Source organism: Chiloscyllium punctatum, chromosome 9 (genome assembly GCF_047496795.1).
Source record: "Chiloscyllium punctatum isolate Juve2018m chromosome 9, sChiPun1.3, whole genome shotgun sequence".
Classification (NCBI taxonomy): domain Eukaryota; kingdom Metazoa; phylum Chordata; class Chondrichthyes; order Orectolobiformes; family Hemiscylliidae; genus Chiloscyllium; species Chiloscyllium punctatum.
Genome location: NC_092747.1, coordinates 22968443 through 22991963, shown reverse-complemented (window position 1 = coordinate 22991963; position 23521 = coordinate 22968443). Strand labels below are relative to the sequence as shown.

Below are 23521 nucleotides of genomic sequence, written 5' to 3'. Positions count from 1 at the left end.
AAGAAGTTTTGCTATGTTGCATACTCCTGAACACACACGACTGGACCTGGTTTAAAAAAAATCAAAAGTGTCATAGGATAATGCAACCTCAGGACACACACTCATGGATCTGAGTTGTCCAACATCCTCCTCCCTCTGCTTGAATGAGATCACCCTGGATTGCAACAAAGAATGAGTTCCAGTAACTCATTTTTAAAAAAAATCTGCAACATCTTCTTACATCCTCTTCTGATTTAAGCAGTATTTTTTCCCATTTTTAAATCCGCACCTCAAAAGAATTTTTAAAAACGTCTGGTTATTTCACACTTGCAAATTACAACATTGGGACACCCCAATTTGTTCAATAAAGAACATAGAATATTACAGCGCAGTACAGACCCTTCAGCACTCTATGTTATGCCAACCTGTGAAACCAGTCTGAAGCCCATCTAACATACACTATTCCATTATAATCCATATGTTTATCCAATGACCATTTAAATGCCATTAATGTTGGCATGTATACTACTGTTTCAGGCAGGGCGTTCCATGCTGTTACTACTCTGAGTAAAGAACCTACCTCTGACATCTGTCCTATATCTATCATCCCTCAATTTAAAGCTATGTCCCCTTGTGCTAGCCATCATCATCTGAGGAAAAAGGCACTCACTGTCCACCCCATCTAATCCTCTGATCATCTTGTATATCTCTTAAGTCACTTCTCAACCTTCTCTCAAATGAAAACAGCCTCAAGTCCATCAACCTTTCCTCAGAAGACCTTCCCTCCATACCAGGCAACATCCTGGTAAATCTCCTCTGCACCCTTTCCAATATTGCATATTCTTCCTATAATGCGGCAACCAGACCCGCACGCAATACTCCAAGTGCGGCCGCATGAGTTTTGTACAGCTGCAACATGACCTCCTGGCTTGGAAACGCAATCCCTCTACCAATAAAAGCTAAAACACTGTATGCCTTCTTCACAACTCAATCATCCTGGGCACCTTTCAGGGATCTATGCACATGGACCGAGATCTCTCTGCTCATCTACACTGCCAGGAATCTTACCATTTGCCCAGTACTCTTTATTCCTGTTACTCCTTCCAAAGTGAATCACCTCACATTTTTCAGCCTTAAACTCCATTTACCATCTCTCAGTCCAGCTCTGCAGCTTATCTAAGTCTCCCTGTAACTTGCAACATCCTTCAGCACTATCCACAACTCCACTGACCTTAGTATCATCTGCAAATTTACTAACCGATCCTTCTACACCCTCCTCCAGGTCATTTATAAAAATGGCAAACAACAGTGGCCCTAAAACAGATCCTTGCAGCACACCACTAGTAACTGAACTCCAGGATGAACATTTCCCATCTTTTGGGAACGTTTTGGTGTCTCCTGCTCTTTTCTCAGAGAAGGAACATGAAAAATTCCTTTGTTTTCAGAAATTTGTGGAAAGAGATGAATAATTTTATTACAACAATACATATGATAACTCACCACCAGCTCATCCCATATAAAAACTTTTCACTATAACAGCAACAACTCTGACAATTTGTCAGAAAATACCTTCCACATGGCTATTGTGCCAAATTATAAACTGTTGGGAGCTAAATTCAATATTGTTGAACCCATTTTCCAGGTATGAAATGGGCAATATGTTGAACGTAATATTGAGCCATGAACACTGCTGCAAATTAATGTTTTTGCAGAAATTTTAAGTCTTCTGATGTCTGTTCAAAACATGTTTGTTTTTTTCAGAAAGTCTATTTTTAGTTAATACTCAGAGTCTTTCCATGTTCAACTCCTTAGGACAGTTCAACAAACAATTTAAATCATACCCTGATACTTGATGCTTGCTTCCAGTCATTCCCCTTCAAATTCTTTCTTGCCACTGAATCAGTTAAAAATTGGGTGGGAAGGTCCATTGGGGACTGTCGAAGTGCTTAATTAATGGCCACTTAAGGGCTTCAAATGGCCAACTCTTCAAATGCTTGCCTTCTCAAAGGCTGTGAAAGGTAGCTAGTTCCCCGACTGAGAAGCCAAAACAGTCTATGTCTTGGGTTAGGGAAAGGGACTTCCAGTTGTCCCATCTTACCTCCACCCCCATGACAAGACGATAAAAGAAATTTTACCTTCTTACTGCAGAATCCCCCAAGAATTAGGTCTCACCGGATGGTCATTGGGAATCAGGAACTGCCAGCCTTTGATTGGATGCTTCCGCTGACCAGGGACATTAGTATTGATGTCCGCCGTAGGTCGGGAAATTCATCTAAGCTTGCTTGTCGACTCTAAGTGAGCTAATAGACATGTGAGAAGTCAGGTTGTCTAGCCAGTGATGGTGACCTGTTGGTTGCTACATAATATGCTCTGTCAATCTTTAGTTGATAAAAGGAAAAGTCACACTTTCAGTTCTCAATCTCTAGCTTTAGGCAACAAACCTTTGCTACAGTTGTTAATTGATTCTAATGAGGTACGTCATATAGAATCGATGAGATGAAGACTGTGATGGTGCAGTGGTAATCTCCCTATCTCTGAGCCAGGAGGCCATGATTCAAGTCTCACTTGCTCCAGAAGTGTGTCTTAACATTTCTGAACAGGTTGATGAGAAAATATATAGAAACTAATATTTGTGCAGAAAGTGTATTGAATTCCAGTTGAACAGCTCTCTTACTATCACCCCCCAGCCCTAAATGTTAGCCCTTTGTTTAATCCATGGTTTTTAGATTAGATTAGGTTCCCTACAGTATGGAAACAGGCCCTGCAGCCCAGCAAGCCCACACCAACCTTCTGAAGAGTAATCCAGCCAAACCCATTTCCCTCTGACTAATGCACTATGGGCAATTTAGCATAGCCAATTCACTTAACCTGCACAAGAGGAAACCCACACACACACGAGGAGCACGTGCAAATTCCACACAGACGGTCATCCAAGGGTAGAATCAAGGAGAAAGTGAGGACTGCAGATGCTGGAGATCAGAGCTGAAAATATGTTGCTGGAAAAGCGCAGCAGGTCAGGCAGCATCCAAAGAACAGGAGAATCGACGTTTCGGGCATAAGCCCTTCTTCAGAGGCTTATGCCCGAAACGTCAATTCTCCTGTTCCTTGGATGCTGCCTGACCTGCTGCGCTTTTCCAGCAACACATTTTCAGCAAGGGTAGAATCAAACCTGGGTCCCTAGCACTGGGAGCTAGCAGTGCTGACTTTTGGACCACCCCCAAACCAACCTCTTCAGAGATGACATTACACTCTTTTGGAGCAGGTGGGTCTTGAACTCAGGCCTCCTGTTAACTCTTTACATAGATTTTATTTAATCATTCTGTTCAGAGATGTTATTATCCACATCTGGAGCAGGTGTGAGTTGAACCAGGATCTCCTGCCTCAGACAGGAACATTACTAAAGAGACACAAGCACTCTTAGCCCTTCAATTAAACATCAATTAACAACCATCACCTGTTTCCCTGCAAACCTTTTGTGTCTTGTTGAAGTAGTGCTAATTGCTGGTCCTTTGAATATCAAAGGAGGGGGTTCCACAATGAATTAACTACTTGGGCTGTTCATCTGTACAACTCATAGAATCCTTCTAGTGTGGAAAGAGGCCATTCAGCCCATTGAGTCTACACCAACTGTCTGAAGGGCATCCTATTGTATCCCCATAACCCATGCATTTACCATGGCCAACCCCCCCAAGCCTGCATATCCCTGGACACTATGGGCAATGCAGCACAACCAATTCATCTAACTTGCACATCTTTTGGCTGTAGGAGGAAACTGGAGCACTGGACCAAAACCCATGCAGACATGGGGAGAATGTGCAGACTCCACAGAGTCAGTCACCAAGGCTGGAATCACACCCAGGTTTCTGACACCATGAGGCAGCTGTGCTCACCACTGACCCACAGCACTGCCCCAAACTCATTTCCACATAGTCCTGATGTTCTTCTGATTTTATCATGAGCGAATTAAAGCAATTTGTGAGGCATTTTCTTTAACTCACCGATTTCTCCTACTCTCCTGAACAATGCCTGTGGAAATTGGCACCAGTTAAGATTAGGAAGAAGCAAGTGTAGGAACTGATGTTGGCTCCTTGAGCCTGTTTTCCAACTTCAGGAAGGCTGTTTCAACTGATTTCCTTCCTAAATCCCATCCAAGTGACTAGTATTCAAACAGAAGCAATGACGGCTGTTGTCAACAAACAAATTAATGAAAGAAAATAACAAAGCCTTTTCCTGACAAATCCCAACAAGTGCACACTTCTCATTCAGGAGTCATTAATTAGTAACCAAGGCTAGGAACAATTATTTTTCTCTCACTTACTGAGACGCACTGAGAAAGCATCACACAAGTCCTCTTACTTCTACCAGTTAAATGAGCACTAACCAGGGACTGACATGTCTGAATTAACTACTTGGAAAGCTTTATGGAGCTATTACCAGATGTACTGGAAATGCAATTATCGTTGAATTGCTAATCAGCACGAATGAGGAAAACAGTTATTAATTATGTGGAATGAAAACTGAAAATGCTGGAGAAACTCAGCAGATCTGGAAGCTTCTGGGGAGAGGGAAGCAGAGTGAACATCTTGAATTTGATATTTGACTCATATTGGACTCTCTCCATGTATGCTGTCAGACCTGCTGAGTTTCTCCAACACTTCCTGTTTTTATTTCGGATCTCCAGCATTTATACTACTTTGCTTTTACTCTAAATACACTACCATGTTCAGTTGAATGGCCTCCCTTCTGAACTGCAGTGACTCTGAGTCATCACTGAGGAAGGCTTTGAGTCAGTTTAAGATTAATTTAATCATCTAATTCACACTTTATGTGGCCCTATTTCTAGTTTATTGCTTAGTTAGCTACTTTTGAAAACCATCTAAGAAGGTTCTCAAATGCTTAATGTTGTGGTCCTAGTCTCAGTCTGTGCCCATTGTTTGTAAATTGTCATGTGACTGTATCCTGGCAGATTTCATGCATTTGCACCAATCAGTGAATGTGACGAAGATGAAACTGTTTCTACCAATGATGTGAAAGACAGAGATACCGAGGCCCCAGAGACCCCAAGGAAACTGATTGGAGGTTTGTCACCAGGTTAGTACGTCTGAAGACAGGAATAATATCCTCTGCAAGTCTACTCACTTGTTCTTGACTGTCAGGGAAAAGATAGCCGTAAGTATAAATTAGGGGGACCTGATTTCTAGTTATTTGATAGTTTTTACTTGGCAAAATGAAGAAAATACATTCAATCTTATTTTGCCTTCTAAGTGTGACATTTTATATATCTAGGGAGCCAAACCAGCTGTGATTGGCCTGTGGCCATTGTATGCAACACAGCAAACTTGTCAGCTTCAATATCCAGCCAGTGCTCACTATACTGCTAGTTTCTGGATTCCTGAGCAAAGCCCCAGTATAGTTAGTGGCTAGTTAAAGCTTTGTTCAGCAATCCATTAGTCCAGGCCAATGTGCTGGGGATCAAACCCTGATGTAGTGATTGGAACGAGGTTGGCCAGGTGGATCTTGTTGGGTTAGAGTTCCCTGATTGGGGCTGTTTACCTGGGCCAATTAGGGAACCCTGGCTGACAGATGTAAACAGGAGTCTCAGAGAATCTCCTGACTCTAGGGACTGGCTCTGCGCTAGCTGGTCAGAGTCCATGTACTGTACACATGTAAATGAAGAGTGCTTTCGTGATGGGATACCGGCCTCTGTGTGAGTATTTCGCCTGAATGGCAGATTAGAATTGAATTTTAAAAATCTGGAATAAAAAGCTTGACTATGGTCGATACAGTCAACTTCTGCAAAAACTCCATCTGCTTCACTAATGTCCTTCAGGGAAGGAAATCTGTCCTCCCTAACCAGTCAGGCCCATATCTGATTCTTACAGTTGTGCAGTTAGGGATGAGCAATAAATGCTGGCCTTGTCAGCGACACCTACATCTCATGAATGAATTAAAAAAAGGAAAACAAAAGCTCTGTTCAAATGATCGTGCCCCAATCCCCTGCTGATCAGCAATGCTCTACATTTGTACCTGGCATTCATATGCTTCACTCCTGCTTAGAGCACTTAGCTCAAGTCTCACACACCAACAGCTTACAGCTTGCACACAATACCGACTACTCAGCCATGACAGCTACACCATCCTAGGAATTTGTACCACACTCACTGATACACTCCTTTCACTCTTTTGGGACAGGTTGGCACATAATCTGAGACAACAGGCATGGGGGATAGAGGGCAAAGCACATTATTGGGACGGTCATTGCTGAGCCTGTGGTCCTTTATGAGGATTAAACTATTGAAGATGTTAGGATCCTCTGAACTAATCCACCATCTCACATCTCACTTTCCCCCTCATCACACCCTCTCTTCCAATGCACGTGGTGTAACTATGTGCCACTGTTACATAAGCCCTACACAATCATCAGCCTCCCATCCCTTCCTCCCTCCCTGGATTACCTGGTGCCTTTTATCTTTCAGATACCCCAAAAAGTGAACTTGGTCAAGCAGTGAAACAAAGGCAGAAAGGCTGTGATGATAAAGAGAAAAGGCATCACTTGATTTTACTGTTGTTTGCACACAGTGAAATATTAGACATGAGTGGAGGTGCAGATAGCAGAGAGTAAGACTGTACTTGAGTTCCCCTACAAGGGACTCAGGTTGGAAAGGACAGCATGTAGGAGAACATTGCTGGGCATTTTTTTTATTCATTCAAGTGATGAGGGCATCACTGGCTAGACTCATCCCTAATTGACCCAGGTGGCAGTTGAGTCAACTACATTACTGCAGGTCTGGAGTCACATGTGTGCCAGGCCAAATAAGGACAGCAGTTTTCTTCCTTAAAGGACATTAAAAGTGAATCAAAAGGGTTTTTATGGCAATCGATTCATGGTCATAAGAAGACTCTTAATCCCAGGTTTACTTTGAGTCCAAATTCCATCATCTCCTGTGGAGGGGTTTGAATCCAGGTCCTTGGATCATTACCTGGGTCTCTGGATTAACAGCCCAGCAAGAATATCACTAGGTCATCATCTCGCCTGGTACGTGGAGTAAAGTGATTGGTGCATTGGGAGCCTGACAGATACCCTATGATAAGTGATGAGATCCATGTGGGTCTGTCAGTAACTTGGCACAGGCCTTTCCATGGAGCTTGGAGCACATTGTTTTCAGTACAGAGTTTCTAGAATGGTCAGCTTTGTTTGCACCTTTTGGAACCAGTTATGATGCACTAATTTGATTGTAGATATTGGAGCTGCTTTGCACAAGCAGGAGTTAACTCGTGTCTGAGTGCAGCTGTGGAAACCAGAGTCTGACTGCAGTAAGTGCCACATATTGCCATGGAAGTTTAGACTCCTGCCTTCCTAGCTGCAGTTGCAAAGAGATTTAAGGTCGTAAGACATGGGAGCAAAAATAAGCTCTTCAGTCCATTTAGTCAGCTCTTCCATTCAATGAGATCATGACTGACCTGATAATCCTCAGTTCTGCAGGATATCACAACATTCAAGCAATCCGTCCTTCAACAGATTGACAAATGCTGCTCCTGGGGACTGGCAGCAGTTCTTTGGAGCATGAAGGTGCTGCCCTTTCTCAGGATAACAGCATTTACTCTCCAATGATGGATATGGCAACCTGCTGAAATCGTTTCCCTACTTCTTCCTCCCTCTTCCAACAGTATGTCCTGCTATGTATGGCCTTATATATTCTCCAAGTTATGTTATATTCCAAGGGAATGGTTTCTGGCACAACTATGCTTGGGGGAACTGCTTTGTATAGACACCTTCCAGTGAGCAGTGTTTGTCTAAGGCAATTATTCTGAGAAGTTCGTGTTGAAGATTGTATTAAACATCATCCAGTCTGATGATGTAATAAGGACTTGGGTGGAGAAAGGCAGATAGTCAATGATCTTGTAGAGGGAAGACATATATCCATAAGTCTCCCAATAGCTTTAGTAACAATGTCTAACTAGTGTAACTTGTTTCTGATTGTTTTATGTAATAACCTACATCTTTTTAAAGGCAAGAGCCCTTTCTATAGGTTTTCCTATATCACTGTAAATAAGTAGTTCATAAGACCATAAAACATAGGAGCAGAATTAGGCCATTCAGCCCACTGAGTTTGCTTCACCATTCAATGAGGTCATTCTGATACTCCTTAACTTCACTTTCCTGCTTTTTCCCCATAGCCCTTTATTCCGTTATTGATTTTAAATCTATTTCAGACTTGAATATAGTTAATGACCCTGCCTGAACTGCATTCAGTGGGTAAAGAATTCTACAGATTTACTACCCTCTGAGAGAAAAAAATCCTCCTCATCTCTGTCTTAAATGTGTCATCCCCTTACTCAAAGATTGTGCCCTCTGGTCCTGGACTCTCCTGCAAGGGGAAACATCCTCTCAGCACCTATCCTCTCAAGTCCTGTAAGAATCTTGTATGCTTCCATAAAGTCACCTCTCATTCTTTTATATTACAGTAAGCACAGGTCCAGTCTACTCATAAGACAGTCCCTCCATATCTGATATTTGCCCAGTTAACCTTCCAAGGACTGCCTCCAATGCCATATATCTTTTCTTTGATAAGGGGCCCAAAACTGTTCACAGTATTCCAGCTGTGGTCTTAATAGTGCCTTATGCAGGTTTAGCAAAACCTTCCAACTTTTATATTCCATTTCCTTTGAAATAAAGGCCAACATTCTATTTTGTCTTCCCTGTTACTCACTGAACCTGGACATGGACTCACAATCCCTCTCTTCTATAACCTTCTATAGTCTTTCTCCAGTTAAGTAATATACAGCCCTCTGTTCTCCCTGCCAAAGTGCAAAACCTCATATTTCCCTTGCCAAGTGTTTGCCCACTCACCTAGCCCATCCATAACTCTCTTCAGACTCTTAGTGTCATCTATACTACTGGCCTTTCCACCTATTATTGTGTCATCCTCAAACTTCGTTATAACACAGCAAACTTTTTATTAACCGGCACCCATGGGAACAGGAGTGTGCTGATTGATCAAATATTCCGGATAATCAAGAGGTGTAACTAACCACAGTAAACCCTGACCAAACAAAGCTTCAAGACATCAACCTCCCTCAAAAACATCTATGTAAAAACATCAACACACCTCCTACAATGAATGTAAAACCACATAGTAAGTAATAGGAATGTAATACAGGGAGTATACACAATGCTATTATACTTTATTTATGCATCAAAACCTGGACGTCGTGGTATTTGAGATATATAATTATTGCCAGTTTATCAAGAATGTCTCTATTTGAACCCCTCTTTCAAGTCCCCCACCAGAGTGAAAAGACCCTTGCTTTTCACCTTACCTATGTCCCACAAGATTTTATAAACCTCCCTCAACCTCCCACACTCCAGTCAAAAAAGTCCCAGACTATCCAACCTATTTTTATAAACCCTGGCAATATCCTGGTAAATCTTTTCTGAACCCTCTCCAATTTCATAATATCCTTCCTATAGCAAGGCCACCAGAACTGCACACAGTACTCCAGAAGAGATCCTGTACAACTTCAACATGACGTCCCAACTCCTGTACTCAAAGGTCTGAGCAATGAAGGCAAGTATGCTAAAGACCTTCTTAACCACCCTGTCTACCTTTGACGCAAATTTTAAACAATTATGTTCCTAAATCCCTCGGTCTTTCTGTTTCATGAGATTTCCCAGGGCTCTACCATTAATTGTATAATCCTTGCCCTTGTTTGTTTTATCAAAATGCAATATCTTGCATTTATCCAAGTTAAACTCCATCAGCCACCCCTGAGACCATTAGCCTAATTGATACGTTGCTGGTTAAAATGAAGTGCTGGTTAAAACAAAGTTTGTTGTACATTCACTTTCCTCATCCCAATCATTGATATATTTTACAAATAATTGTAAAATATTGATACTAATCCCTCAGCTACTCCACTAGTTACATATTGCTTTCTTGAGAATGCCCTCTTTACCCCAGCTCTCTGTCTTCTATGAGTTAACTAATCCTCTATCCATGCACATGTACTACCTCCAAACCATGGGATCCTATATTATTAAGTCATCTAATGTGTGGTACTTATGAAATACTTTCTAAAAATCCAAAAATATTTCACCTACTGGTTCCCCTTTTTCTATCTTGCTTGTTATCTCCTCAACAATTCTAGTAAATTTGTCAGGACTAATTTCCTCTTCATGAAGCCATGCTGACTCTGCTTATTAGATTATGCATTTTTAAATTTTCTGCTCTTGCCTTCATTATAATAGACTCTAACATTTCTCAATAATAGACCGACCAGTGGTTATCTGATTTTGTCTCCCATTTTAAAATAAAGACGTTAATGTTGCATTAACTTCACAAACTCACCTTATTCTTTCCATTGTTTGTTTAAAGATGCAGCGTCTAGAGGGAGTAGTGTGACAGGTGTTTGAGTACTTGTTGGTATTCCATAAAGTCACAGAGTTGAGTCAGACAGCACAGAAACAGATGCTTCAGTGCAACTAGTCTACATCAACCATCTTCCCAAACAAAACTAGTCTCACCTGCATGCGTTTGGCCCGTACCTCTCCAAACCTTTCCTCTTTATGTACTTATCCAAATGACTTTTAAATGTTGCAACTTTACCCACATCCACCACTTTCTCTTGCAGTTCATTCCACACATGTGCCACTCCCAGTGTAAAAACAAGTTGCCCCTCATGTCCTTTATACAACTTCTTTCTCTCATCTTAAAAATATTCCCCCATTTGAAGTCCGCCACCATTAAAAAAGACCATTGCTATTCACCTTGTCTATGCCCCTCATGATTTCATAAACCTCCCTCAACCTCCCATGCTCCAGTCAAAAAAGTCCCAGACCACCCAGCCTATTTTTATAACTCAAACTTGCCATTCCTGATAACATCCTGGTAAATCTTTTCTAAACTATCTCCAATTTAATAATATCCTTTCAATAGCAAGGCAACCAGAACTGGACACAGAACTCCAGAAGAGATCCTGTACAATTTCAACATGACATCGGACCTCCTGTACTCAAAGGTCTGAGCAATGAAGGCAAGTGTGCTAAAGACCTTCTTAACCACCCTGTCTACCTGTGACGCAAATTTAAAAGAATTATGTTCCTAAATCCCTAGGTCTTTCTGTCCCATGACATTTCCCAGGGCTCTACCATTAATTGTATAAGCCATGCCCTTGTTTGTTTTATCAAATTGCAATTTCTTGCATTTATCCAAGTTAAAACTCCATCAGCCATCCCTGAGACCATTAGCCCAATTGAGAAAGATGCCTTTGTAATCTTAGATAACCCTCTTCACTATTGACTATACCATCAAATTTTGTGTCATTTGCAAACTTACTAACCATGCCTTTTAAATTAATCTCCAAATCCTTTATATAAATGTGCTGCGTTGCCAACCACTGTGCCTTTGGATCCAGTCAAGGAAAGGGGAGGTGGCAGCAAACTATTCCAACTGTAAGCTGGTTGTGTTTGGCATTGCAGCGCATATAATAGCAACAAGTACTCAAGCACCTGCCTCATCACTCCCTAAAGACACTGCATCTTTAAACAAACAATAGAAAATACCAAACATTTGTGGAATTGCAGCAACAGCTGGAAGAAATGAAACAGCATCTAACCTGCCAGAAGTTGATGGCTCCTTTATATAGAAACAATAGGTGTTGGGGTAGAGATCCTTTCTGCTGTTGAACACATGTTTAATACAATGCCCACCCCCCAAGAATTAATAAAACAAAAGTGTTCATGCCCTTCAAAGTGGAGTGTACGTTTACTGCCCAAAAAGGTGGTGTTATTAATCCCAAGTTCACTACTCTGGTGCCTCGTTCATCTTCCTGCTTCATACATTTATGATTCAGTTTCCAAACCTTTTATTTATTAAACACATGCACATCAGATGGATTGTATTCTTAGCATTTACATGGAGGTGCGGGCAGAAATTAAGAAGGAATCTTGCAAAGCTGGGAAACATGTTATGAGCAGTCACTTAACCTTCCTGAAGCAATGCCATTCTTGGACCTGGACTTATCCATCGTTGACATGAACGTCAATCCCAAGACACACATCGATAGAAACATGATGGAAGACCTCTGTTCGGTGATAAAGAAATCAGCTGTGCTTCTGAACTTGACTGTCTTAGTCTTGCCCTTCTCGAGTATAGCCTTGACTCCCAAGTTCAGTACTACATCAGCTCTTTGGTTAAATTTGGACTTCTGCAACAATAGCAAAGTGTACTTACTAATTGTACTTTGGAAGAAATGTCTTTTCTTGGCTTCAGCTATACCAATGGTCCAGGAAATTACTGAAGGGTGATCTCTGCCTATGGTCTGAAATTTGTCCCTGGTAATTTTAGCTACATGCCTAAATTACAAGGCACCCTTTGATTCTGTTCACAAAACCCCCAGTTGAATGGGTACAAAAGGGATATATGTTGAGGTTAAGAAAGTTAAAAATCACACAACATCAGGTTATAGTCTAACAGGTTTATTTGGAGGCACTAGGTTTCGAAGCTCTACGTCTTCATCAGGTGGTTGTGAAGCAGGGCCATAAGACACAGAATTTATAAATACTGTGATTATGATCCTGCTTCACAATCACCCGATGAAGGAGCAGCAGTCCGAAAGCTAGTGCTTCCAAATAAACCTGTTGGACTATAATCTGGTGTTGTGTGATTTTAAACTTTGTCCACACCAGTCCAACACTGGCTTCTCCAAATCGAGGTTTAGGAAGGTAGCATCAAAATTTCAAAATCATACTGCCATTAATATCCTTGTGATTGAGGTGAAAGAATGAGTCTACCAGTTTTAGTCCTTTTGAATTGGTTTATGGACCTGAAATTATAGGTCCTCTGAAACCTCAATACAAGAATTTTTTAGGACAGGAGGATTAATTCTTTATGTTAGACTAAGTATCTGTGCTCTGGGAATACACTCCGAAGCCTGTAAAGTAGGATAAGAGTGCATTGAAGCATTATAAACATGAAACAATAGGTGGACAAGCATATGAAACCCCAAACATTTCCGTCAAGTGTTGCAGCTGTGAAAGGTGAACTGGTCAAAGCATGGTTCAGGGGCCCGAGTAGGGTAATGGAAAGAATTGGTAAAATAAATTAATTGACTTGCACTCCAAATCATTAGAAGAAGAATTGACTGTGAATATGTTTAAGCAATACCACTGCTGGGAATTGCATAAGCAGGTACAGGTATGTCAAGGAGTGTGAACAGTGGAACATGAAAGGTGTCTCAAAGCTAATTCCTTTTTTTTCTAAAAGCTATTCCTTGGCTCAAGGAGATGCTGTCCTTGACTTTTTTTCAGAGGGGCAGTAAACCAGGCTGGGCTTCGATTAGTCTAGTTTGGTACAGAGATGAAAAGGGTTTTGAGAGGCTTTTTGTTTATATGTAAACAGATGAGACTTCAGGTCAAAGTAGTCATGTTTTAGAAGTGACTTGTATAATGAAAGGGGAGTGGTCTGCTCTCTAGCTGAGCTGAGCAGTTTTAGTTCAGTCTGGAACTGATTGGAAGTTCAGCAGGGAGCTGTGTGGAAACTCTCTCTCTCTCTCTCTTTTCTGTCCTTTAACCTAACCTGTAAGCATGTGTTCCATTTATACTGCTTTTTAAAGGGAGTTGCTTATTGGGATTGTTGTGTGTGTTCGGGACAACATAATTAAGTCTAGTTGGATAGGTTGAGTTCTGTAGGGATTCTTTATTCTGTTTGTGTTTCATTGTGTAATTTTGTGAATAAAGTCTTGTCTATTTTAAAATCTAGTAATTAACCCAGCTAACTTAATCCGGGTAATTTTCACTGTACACTTACTGAAACAAATTGCAAAATTATGCTCTGAACTGCCTGCCTAAGAATGGTTTGAATGGTCTGGCCTAGTCCATAACAACGGGATAGTGAGGATGAGGCATAAGAGACCAAGCTAATTCCCAGATCGAACCACACAGTATCCAATTAGCTAACACTGAACTGTTAGGGCAGTTCAACATCATTCTTTAATTCTAAGAAGCAGAAAAGTGAAAAGACCCACCAAACGTCTTATTGAATTTAAGTCTGTAACAAGGTGTACGACTTAGTTACAACTAGCCATATACGATATGAATGTAGGACAATTCTCACCTATTAAACAGTATCCTTATGCCTAGGTCCAGAGAAACAGAATCAGGTAAAGGCAGAAATCCAATACATACAACAGGAGGAAGTACTACAAATGCTCAATAGTTAGTGGATTTAGCACATTATTCTTTTTAGGGCATGTACCAGTGGGTATCTCTGGCTAGGGCCAGCACTTATTGCTCATCTCCAATTTCCCAGAAGGCAATTAAGAGTCAACCACATTGCTGTGGGTCTGGAGTCACATGTAGGCCAGACCAGGCAAGGAAAGTATTTACCTTCAGATGTTTTTTATTTCAACAGTGCTCATAATCAGACTCTAAATTCCAGATTTCTGTTTGAATTGAATTCATGTCCTATCACCTGCCATGGTGAGATTCAAACCTGGGTTCCCAGCACATTACCTGGTTACTGGATAGTATGTCCAGTGACAGCTCCACTAGTTCATCACCTCCTCATATTGGAAAACTGCCTAATTGAATCCAGCCAAAGCAGCTGGAATTCCCCAGTTAACTGATGCCCAACCCTGACATTTTAACCAATTACTGTTTAAACCACAGAAAGATCAGAGAAGTAATGAAGGTCAATTCCTACACAGTTCCTCACTCGGGGAAGACTGTGGTGATAGGGTTGACAGTGTCAATTTTCTTTCCAGAATAGGTTTCTTCAGCAGACACTGGTAAGATCCTTCAACACTGAGAGCTAAAGAAATATCAACTTTGTCTTAATACATGATCTTTTTCAAAGCTGACAATATCATTTGGGCTAAAAAGGTTTCAGCGATTTACCAAAGACTGATGAATCAAATGATCTTATCAGTGTTCCTAATGGTGTAACTTACCTTGATAATGTTCTCCCCTATAGTGATACACTGAAGGGCCACTGGAAAAAGCTAGAAGCATTGTTTAAGAAATTACAGTGAGCTGATTTGGTGATAAATCTTGTCAAATGTGAATTTACAAACCGATGTTAGCCAAATTGAGGGACAGAGCTGAAAATGTGTTGCTGGAAAAGCGCAGCAGGTCAGGCAGCATCCAAGGAACAGGAGAATCAACGTTTCGGGCATAAGCCCCACTGCACTATACACTCTCACAGTCAAGCACATATACTAACAAGATCCAGCTTCTTATGCTTTAAACACACTTAAACTAACTTAAAAATCACACACCAGGTTATAGTCCAACAGGTTTATTTGGAACTATAGGCTTTCAGAGCACTGTGCCTTCGTCAAGTAGCTAGTGTGGCAGGATCATAGGGCACAGAATTTAAGGAAAAGATCATAGTGTCATACAGCTGATATGAAATATTGAACAAACCTAGATTACTGTTAAGTTTTTCATCTTTTAGAATGGGTTGCAGGTTTCAGTTCATTAATTTGTAAATCCCAGAATTTCTTTCAAGTCACATTACCGAGATAACTTAAGGTATTACAAAAAAAGATGACATTGCAGTTCAGACAATGCATTAAAGGTGTAAAATTAGAGTGTGTATGTATTCCAATCTTGAGTCAGACTGGTTCTATTTCCTCTTACTCAAAACTCATGCAGACCCTCTCTCATACACACACACCTTACACTCACACCCAGGTGCATACTCTGTCACAGGCATACACTCCATCACACTGCCAACCAAGAACATACACACACACACACACACCCTCACACTCTCTCCCACGCGCACACATGTATACTCTCTCACTGTTTTTCTTCCTCATGTGCATGCACACATACATAAATCTGTAAGGTGAACTTGCATTTGCAGATCAAAAAGCACACAATCTGTAGGCAGTCAATACATGTGACATTTTGTAAATTCCTACTTTGGAAATAGAACCAGTCTGACTCAAGATTGGAATACATACACACTCTAACTTTGCACCTTTAATGTATTATCTGAGCTGTGATGTCACCTTTTGTATAGTAAGTTAAGTTATCTTGGGTTTGTGACTTGAAAGAAGTTCTGGGATTTGCAAATTAATGAAACGAAATCTACAGCCTATTCTAAAAGATGAAAAACTTAACAGCAATCTAGGTTTGTTATCAGTTGTATGACACTGCGATCTTTTGCTAAAATTCTGTGCCCTATGATCCTGCCGCACTAGCTACCAGACGAAGGCGCAGTGCTCTGAAAGCCTGTACTTCCAAACAAACCTGTTGGACTATAACCTGGTGTTGTATGATTTTTAAGTTAGTTTAAGTGTGTTTAAAGCATAAAAGGCTGGATCTTGTTAGATGTAGGTGGGGTAGACATAATTTGAAACTTACTTTCCTAAAGCTTAACACTTCCTGTGCCTTTTCCAGAATACAGCTTTCAAAGAGAGAACGGGTTGGGTACCAACTCATCTTCAAGTAATGGCAGCTGCTACGAGGCATGGAGGACAAAAAAGTGAAGTTCAATTTGGAAATCATGGAAGCTAAATAGTTTGTTGGACATTAGAGCATTCAAAGTTTGGGAGAAGATTTGTAGCTCGGGTGCTTGTTGTTGTGGTTCTGTTCGCCGAGCTGGGAATTTGTGTTGCAAACGTTTCGTCCCCTGTCTAGGTGACATCCTCAGTGCTTGGGAGCCTCCTGTGAAGCGCTTCTGTGATGTTTCCTCCGGTATTTATAGTGGTTTGTCTCTGCCGCTTCCATGTTGTCAGTTCCAGCTGTCCGTTGCAGTGGTCGGTATATTGGGTCCAGGTTGATGTGCTTATTGATTGAATCTGTGGATGAGTGCCATGCCTCTAGGAATTCCCTGGCTGTTCTCTGTTTGGCTTGTCCTATAAGAGTAGTGTTGTCCAAGTCGAACTCATGTTGCTTGTCATTGGCGTGAGTGGCTACTAAGGATAGCTGGTCGTGTCATTTCGTGGCTAGTTGGTGTTCATGGATGCGGATCGTTAGCTGTCTTCCTGTTTGTCCTATGTAATGTTGATGAAATTGCGCGGGTATCCGTTTTTGGCGAATACATTGTATAGGTGTTCTGCTTCCTCTTTTTGCAGTTCTAGTGTACTGCAGTGTGTTGTGGCCCTTTTGAACAGTGTCTTGATGCAATTTCTTTTGTGTGTGCTGGGGTGGTTGCTTTCGTAGTTTAGGACTTGGTCTGTGTGTGTGGCTTTCCTGTAAACCTTTGTGGTGAATTGTCCGTTCGGTGTTCTCTGTACCATCACGTCTAGGAATGGGAGTTGGTTGTCCTTTTCTTCCTCTCTAGTGAATCGGATTCCTGTGAGTGTGGCATTGATGATCCGGTGTGCGTTCTCTATTTTTTTGTTTTTAATGATTACGAAGGACAAACAGGAAGATAGCTAACGATCCGCATCCATGAACACCAACTAGCCACGAGATGACACGACTAGCTATCCTTAGTAGCCATACATGCAGATGACAAGCAGCATGAGTTCGACTGGGACAACACTACTATTATAGGACAAGCCAAACAGAGAACAGCCAGGGAATTCCTAGAGGCATGGCACTCCTCCACAGATTCAATCAATAAGCACATCGACCTGGACCCAATATACCGACCACTGCAACGGACAGCTGGAACTGACAACCGGAAGTGACAGATTCAAACCACTATAAATGCCGGAGGAAACATCACAGAAGTGCTTCACAGGAGGCTCCCAAGCACTGAGGATGTCACCTCGACAGGGGACGAAACGTTTGCAACACAAATTCCCAGCTTGGCAAACAGAACCACAACATTAGAGCATTGCTACCACGTTCAGTGCAGGCAGCAGTTAAAGGTGTACTTTTTAATGCTGAAATTGTTTTAAGGGAGAATCATAGAGATATACATCACAGAAACAGACCCTTCGGTCCAACTCTTCCATGCCGACCAGATATCCCAACCCAATCTAGTCCTACCTGTCAGCACCCGGCCCATGTCTCTCCAAACCCTTCCTATTCATATACCCATCCAGATGCCTTGTAATTGTTGCAATTGTACTAGCCTCCACCACAACCTCTGGCAGCTCGTTCCATACACATACTGTCTTCTGCGTGAAAAAGTTTCCCCTTAGATCTCTTTTATACCTTTCCCATCTCATTCTAAACCTATACCCTCTAGTTCTGGACTCCCCCACCCCAAGGAAACTACTTTGTCTATTTATCCTATCCATGCCCCTCATGATTTTATAAACCTCTATAAGGTCACCCCTCAGCCTCTGACGTTCCAGGGAAAGCAGTCCCAGCATATTCAACCTCTCCTTATAGCTCAAATCCTCCAACCCTGGCAACATCCTTGTAAATCTTTTCTAAACCTTTCAAGTTTCACAACATCTTTCCGATAGGAAGGAGACCAGAGTTGCATGCAATATTCCAAAAATGGCCTGACCAATGTCCTGTACAGCTGCAACGTGACCTCCCAACTCCTGTACTCAATACTCTGACCAATAAAGGAAAGCATACCAAATGCCTTCTTCTCTATCCTATCTACCTGCGACTCCACTTACAAGGAGCTATGCACCTGCACTCCAAGGTCTCTTTGTTCAACAACACACTCTAGGACCTTACCATTAAGTGTATAAGTCCTGCAAAGATTTGCTTTCCCAAAATGCAGCACCTCACATTTATCTAAATTAAACTCCATCTGCCACTTCTCAGCCCATTGGCCCTTCTGATCAAGATCTGAGGTAACCTCCTTCTCTATCCACTACACCTCCAATTTTGGTGTCATCTGCAAACTAACTAACTATACCTCTTATGCTCACATCCAACTCATTTAAGATCTTGCGGATTTGGCACCAGATCGTGTGAATTAACTTACATTTGGCAATTTTCATGTGCGCTGAAGCTGCTGATCTATAGAATCATTGACTCCTCTCCTCTGCAAGGCAGCAACAGGCCCCATCATGGCTGCCATCTGCCTCAGCAGCTTGTGCTCTGCAGGCAGCTCCCACCTCCTGGGTAAAGGGTAGCACCAACTTGCCTCCAGCACTTTTAGGTAATTTACATTTGAAGGTGGCATCAGAGAAGTGATGCAGATTCAATCTTGGTTTGGGGACCAAAAAAAATCTGGGATTTGAGTTCTTGACCCTGATTTGAAAATCAAACATAAATCCCCAAGTTAGTGGAGAGGTTGACTGTTTAAGTGACAGAACAAAGGCTTGCCCTGTGTTAAAGTTCTTTATCCAAGTGACATAGTGGGAAGGCCACTGGACTTGTGATCCAGAGAACCAGGCTCACGGTGCAGAGGTCTGACTACAAATAAATTTAAATTAATTAATCTGGCATGTAACATTTGCCTCAGGAATTTAGATTAGATTGGATTAGATTACTTACAGTGTGGAAACAGGCCCTTCAGCCCAACAAGTCCACACCGCCCCGCCGAAGCGCAACCCACCCATACCCCTACATCTACCCCTTACCTAACACTACAGGCAATTTAGCATGGCCAATTCACCTGACCTGCACATCTTTGGACTGTGGGAGGAAACCGGAGCACCCGGAGGAAACCCACGCAGACACGGGGAGAACGTGCAAACTCCACACAGTCAGTTGCCTGAGGCGGGAATTGAACCCGCGTCTCTGACGATGTGAGGCAGAAGTGCTAACCACTATGCCACCGTGCTGCCCATGGTGAGTATAACTACTTTTATTGTTGTGAAAATTTATCTGGTTCACTGATATCTTTTTGGGAAGGAATTTTGCCATCCTTCCCTAGCCTGGCCTTCGTGTGACTCCAGAAATACAGGGATGTGACTGACTCTGAACTGCCCCCTGAAATGGCCCAGCAGGGGCCAGACATTGTCAGCATCATGTGGTTACAAGAAGGCAGCTTAGACTGGCAGCTTCTCCATTAGCCATGGGCAATGAATGGACAGCAACACCCATGTCCCAAGAACAGATAAGGAAAAAGCCAATTTCATACATTTTGAAAAGAAAAGTGAATCTGTCTTTAAGTAGGACACAGTAAACATCATAAAATGGCCCCCAGCAGTTAGGTTACTACCATTATTGAGATTACAAGGTGAAGTCATGATACTGTCAACAAACATTCCAAAGCATAAACAGAAACGGTTTTTGAGAGCTTTAAGTAACTTTTCCCGGCTTACCAAAACCTGACAGAACAAGAGCCATCCAAGCTAATGGCTGAAACAGTTCAAAAGTTAAATACCTCAACTAAAAGACAATGGGTGCGCTAGTTCCCCAAGTCTACGCCAAGCCAACTCCTCATGTGGAACCATTATTGAAAAGTTTTGTCGTAGCAGCCATTTTCGATTTTGAACAGTATGAAATCTGTTGGGAGGAACTATTTGTGCAGAGGTAATGACAGTAACAGCTCAAAGCAATCCCTGCTTCTCCACAGGCGAACAGGGGGAGGAGGGTATGCAGGAGTGATGTACTGCACCAGGCTACCATGAGCCACAACCTACAACAGTGGAAGAAATGAGCCTGACTCACTCCCAGGCTCTGTTCTGCTCAGTTCACCTATGAGAGTAACTCCCACTATTCAATTCAATAAAGCCATTACTACTGCTGAATCTGATTTTGGATTTTCAACCCCTTTACTTCAGGAAGATACTCTTCAAAAATCCCTGCCTTAAACAATAGTGGAATCTCATCACATTTTCATCTTCATAATAACCTAGCTCCTCACTTTCTTGAAATCTTTGTATTTGCATTTTATCTAATAGCTTTATCACTTTTTACTTAAATAACCTTTAATGAAATAATCTAATATTGTATCTGGATTAAAGGAGAAAACTGTACTTCTGGTTATTTTAATTTGAGCTCCTGGAAATTAAAAAGGATCTCCAAATGAGTTTGTAGATGTTCTTTAGTTCCACTTTGAAGATATGCCTGGTAGGGGTGTGACAAAAAAAGAAAAATTGAGTATGGAGGCTGTATTAGTTGGTTGTTTCTTGATTGGAGGAGTATACTTTGTCATATCCTGATTCCAAGCTTTTTTACTTGTTAATTTCATTCCCAAATGGCTGTACAAATGTAGTTTATGTACAAATGCCTTCTTGAAATTATCTGATCGTTGCATTATGTTGCTGTATGATGCTTTAATTGTTAATGAATATTCACTTAATTGTCATGGCTTAAACTAAATGATACAAGCCTAAACAGACATTGTAACCCACAATACATTTTATTGAAGCAATGAGCCTGACATTAACAGTTATTTAAATGAACAATGACAAGATTCATATGAAAATGCTGTTTGTTTGAATGCTATTTGAGTCTTCCAAATACTTAAAGTGCTCAGTGACTGACCCCATGTTGGCTATTTGCAAGCAAACCCTAGTGTTAACTCATGTGGAATACAAAGCTTCAGGTTCAGTTTTGGCTTGTGCTCAGGTTTAAAGCATATCTTAAAACACGGAGCTAAGATTCTTACATTGTGTTATTTGCATATTAACAAACTTTTGTAAACCTTGTCTGAGCTATAAGGTTGGGCGTAACATTCTGGTACAAGTGAACAAGTATAACTCATGTACCTTTGTATGTTTTCAGGGGCTGGAGTCAGAGAAGATGTGTTCCTTATCTGGAACGAAATAGAGGAGGCTAAAAGCACATTGGCAGAAGTTCACACCCTCTTAATGGAAGCCCCTCAGTCTGTGTTTAATGCAGGTATGTCATTTAATGGTCACACCTTCAAAATATATATTAGGTTAGATTCCCTACAGTGTGGAAACAGGCCCTTCAGCCCAACAAGTCCACACTGACCCTCCAAAGAGTAACCCACCCTGACCCATTTCCGTCTGACTAATGCACCTAACACTATGGGCAATTTAGCATGGCCAATCCACCTGGCCTGTGGGAAGAAACTGGAGCACACCCACACAGACGCAGGGAGAATGTGCAAACTCCACAAAGACAGTCACACGAGGCTGGAATCAAACCTGGGTCCCTGGCGCTGTGAGGTAGCAGTGCTAACCACTGAGCCACTGTATCACTTTAACATAGCATAGACATTGGAGCAATGGGTATTGCAACATAAATCGATGGCAGAATTCTGTACCATTGAGTGGCAGGGTCTAATTAATCCAGTTCCTGGTCTTCTGTGGGTTGTTTGGAAAGGAGATTTTTATCCAGTCTGAAAAGCAAGGTGAACTTGGATTAGAGAAAATAACCATTGTTTGATTAAACCTGCGCTGTGTCTACATGTTCTAATAACTGAAAGATTGGCTATGGCAGAGGCCAGGGAACAGGTTGTCTCTTTACACTCGCACTGCCTCATTAAACATAGTCTAACTTTCACTTTCTCAATTTGGGCATTTTCTTCACCCACCAACAGAAGACCGCTGATCATCTTCTCTTTGCACTCCAGTCATCGATACTTCTGAGGCCAACATAGGGAAATGCTTATAACAATATTTAAATAATGTAACTTTAAAACTGAAGAAGCATTTAATGTTTTCAGTCACATTTTCACTGAAATCCTGTGAAAGATATTGGTGCTGACACCGGTGCTGCAGGGTCCATCACTGCCTCCACTGTCGGTCGCCAGGCCTAGCTGTACACCCGGAGCCTTGGCTCAGCCTGCGAGTCTGGACCAGGGGAAGAAGACTGGGAGCTGCTCCTCACTCGCTGGAGCTGTGTCCGCCTCGCCCTGGTGTTACTGCTGCTGGACACCACCTTCTTGCCTTGCCGCTCCCTGGGCCTATCTGTGCAGGGCCCGGACTCACTAATGCTGTCGTCAACGCTGTTGCAACTGAGATAAAAAGTAAAAGACAAAACTTTAAAGAAAAGGGGAGAAAAAAAGCAAAAGCAGATGGAAGTGCTGGATCCATTCGTGGCTCATTCAGTCAACAACAGGAATGAATGGATTTACAAACGCAGGTGAACCTCTTAACTCATGCTCTCACAGTCACTAACATTAACGAATGCTCCGAAAGACAGACCCAAGCCATACTGTGAGTGAAACTGAGGAAACTGATAGACAGGTGCCAAATCACACTGTGTCATTTTTTTCTTCATATCACAGGGGAGGATGAAAATCTAAACAGAGAGTCAGTGAAAGGGAGGCACATGCAGTTCTGGTATAACACATTTAGATATCAGGCAACATTTTGGCTCCTCTCAAGACTTTTTGTGAGCGTTTACTCCTGAAACCTTTAATTAATGAGGACCTGAGGGCACAGCCTTAAGTAAAGAGAAAATCTTTTAGAACGGAGATAAAGAGAGACTTCTTCAGCCAGAGAGTGGTGAATCTATGGAATTCACTGCCACAGAAGGCTGTGGAGGCCAGGTCGTTGAGTATATTTAAGACTGAGTTAGATAGGTCCTTGAGTATCAAGGGGATCAAGGGTCACAGGGACAAAGCGGGACATGAGGTTGAGAAACTTATTAGCATGATTAAATGGCAGAGTAGACTCGATGGGCTGAATGGCTTTATTTCTGCTCTTATGTCTTATGGTCTAACTCTGGTATCCACAGGATGGTGGAGCTATTCTGCATTTGTTGGGAGTTTGGTTCACAAGTGCCAGAGCATATGACTGTCAATGG

General features: G+C 41.8%; 1 protein-coding gene across 1 annotated transcript in view; it reads left to right on the top strand.

Moving 5' to 3' along the window:
* The window catches only part of LOC140481049 (von Willebrand factor A domain-containing protein 3B-like), a 162519-nt gene that overhangs the window by 28376 nt on the left and 110622 nt on the right, over positions 1 to 23521 (top strand). Inside the window, exons 7-8 of the mRNA XM_072576643.1 lie at positions 4946 to 5070; positions 21527 to 21643. Of these exons, the coding sequence (XP_072432744.1) occupies positions 4946 to 5070; positions 21527 to 21643 (242 nt within the window). The remainder of the gene's footprint in view (positions 1 to 4945; positions 5071 to 21526; positions 21644 to 23521) is intronic.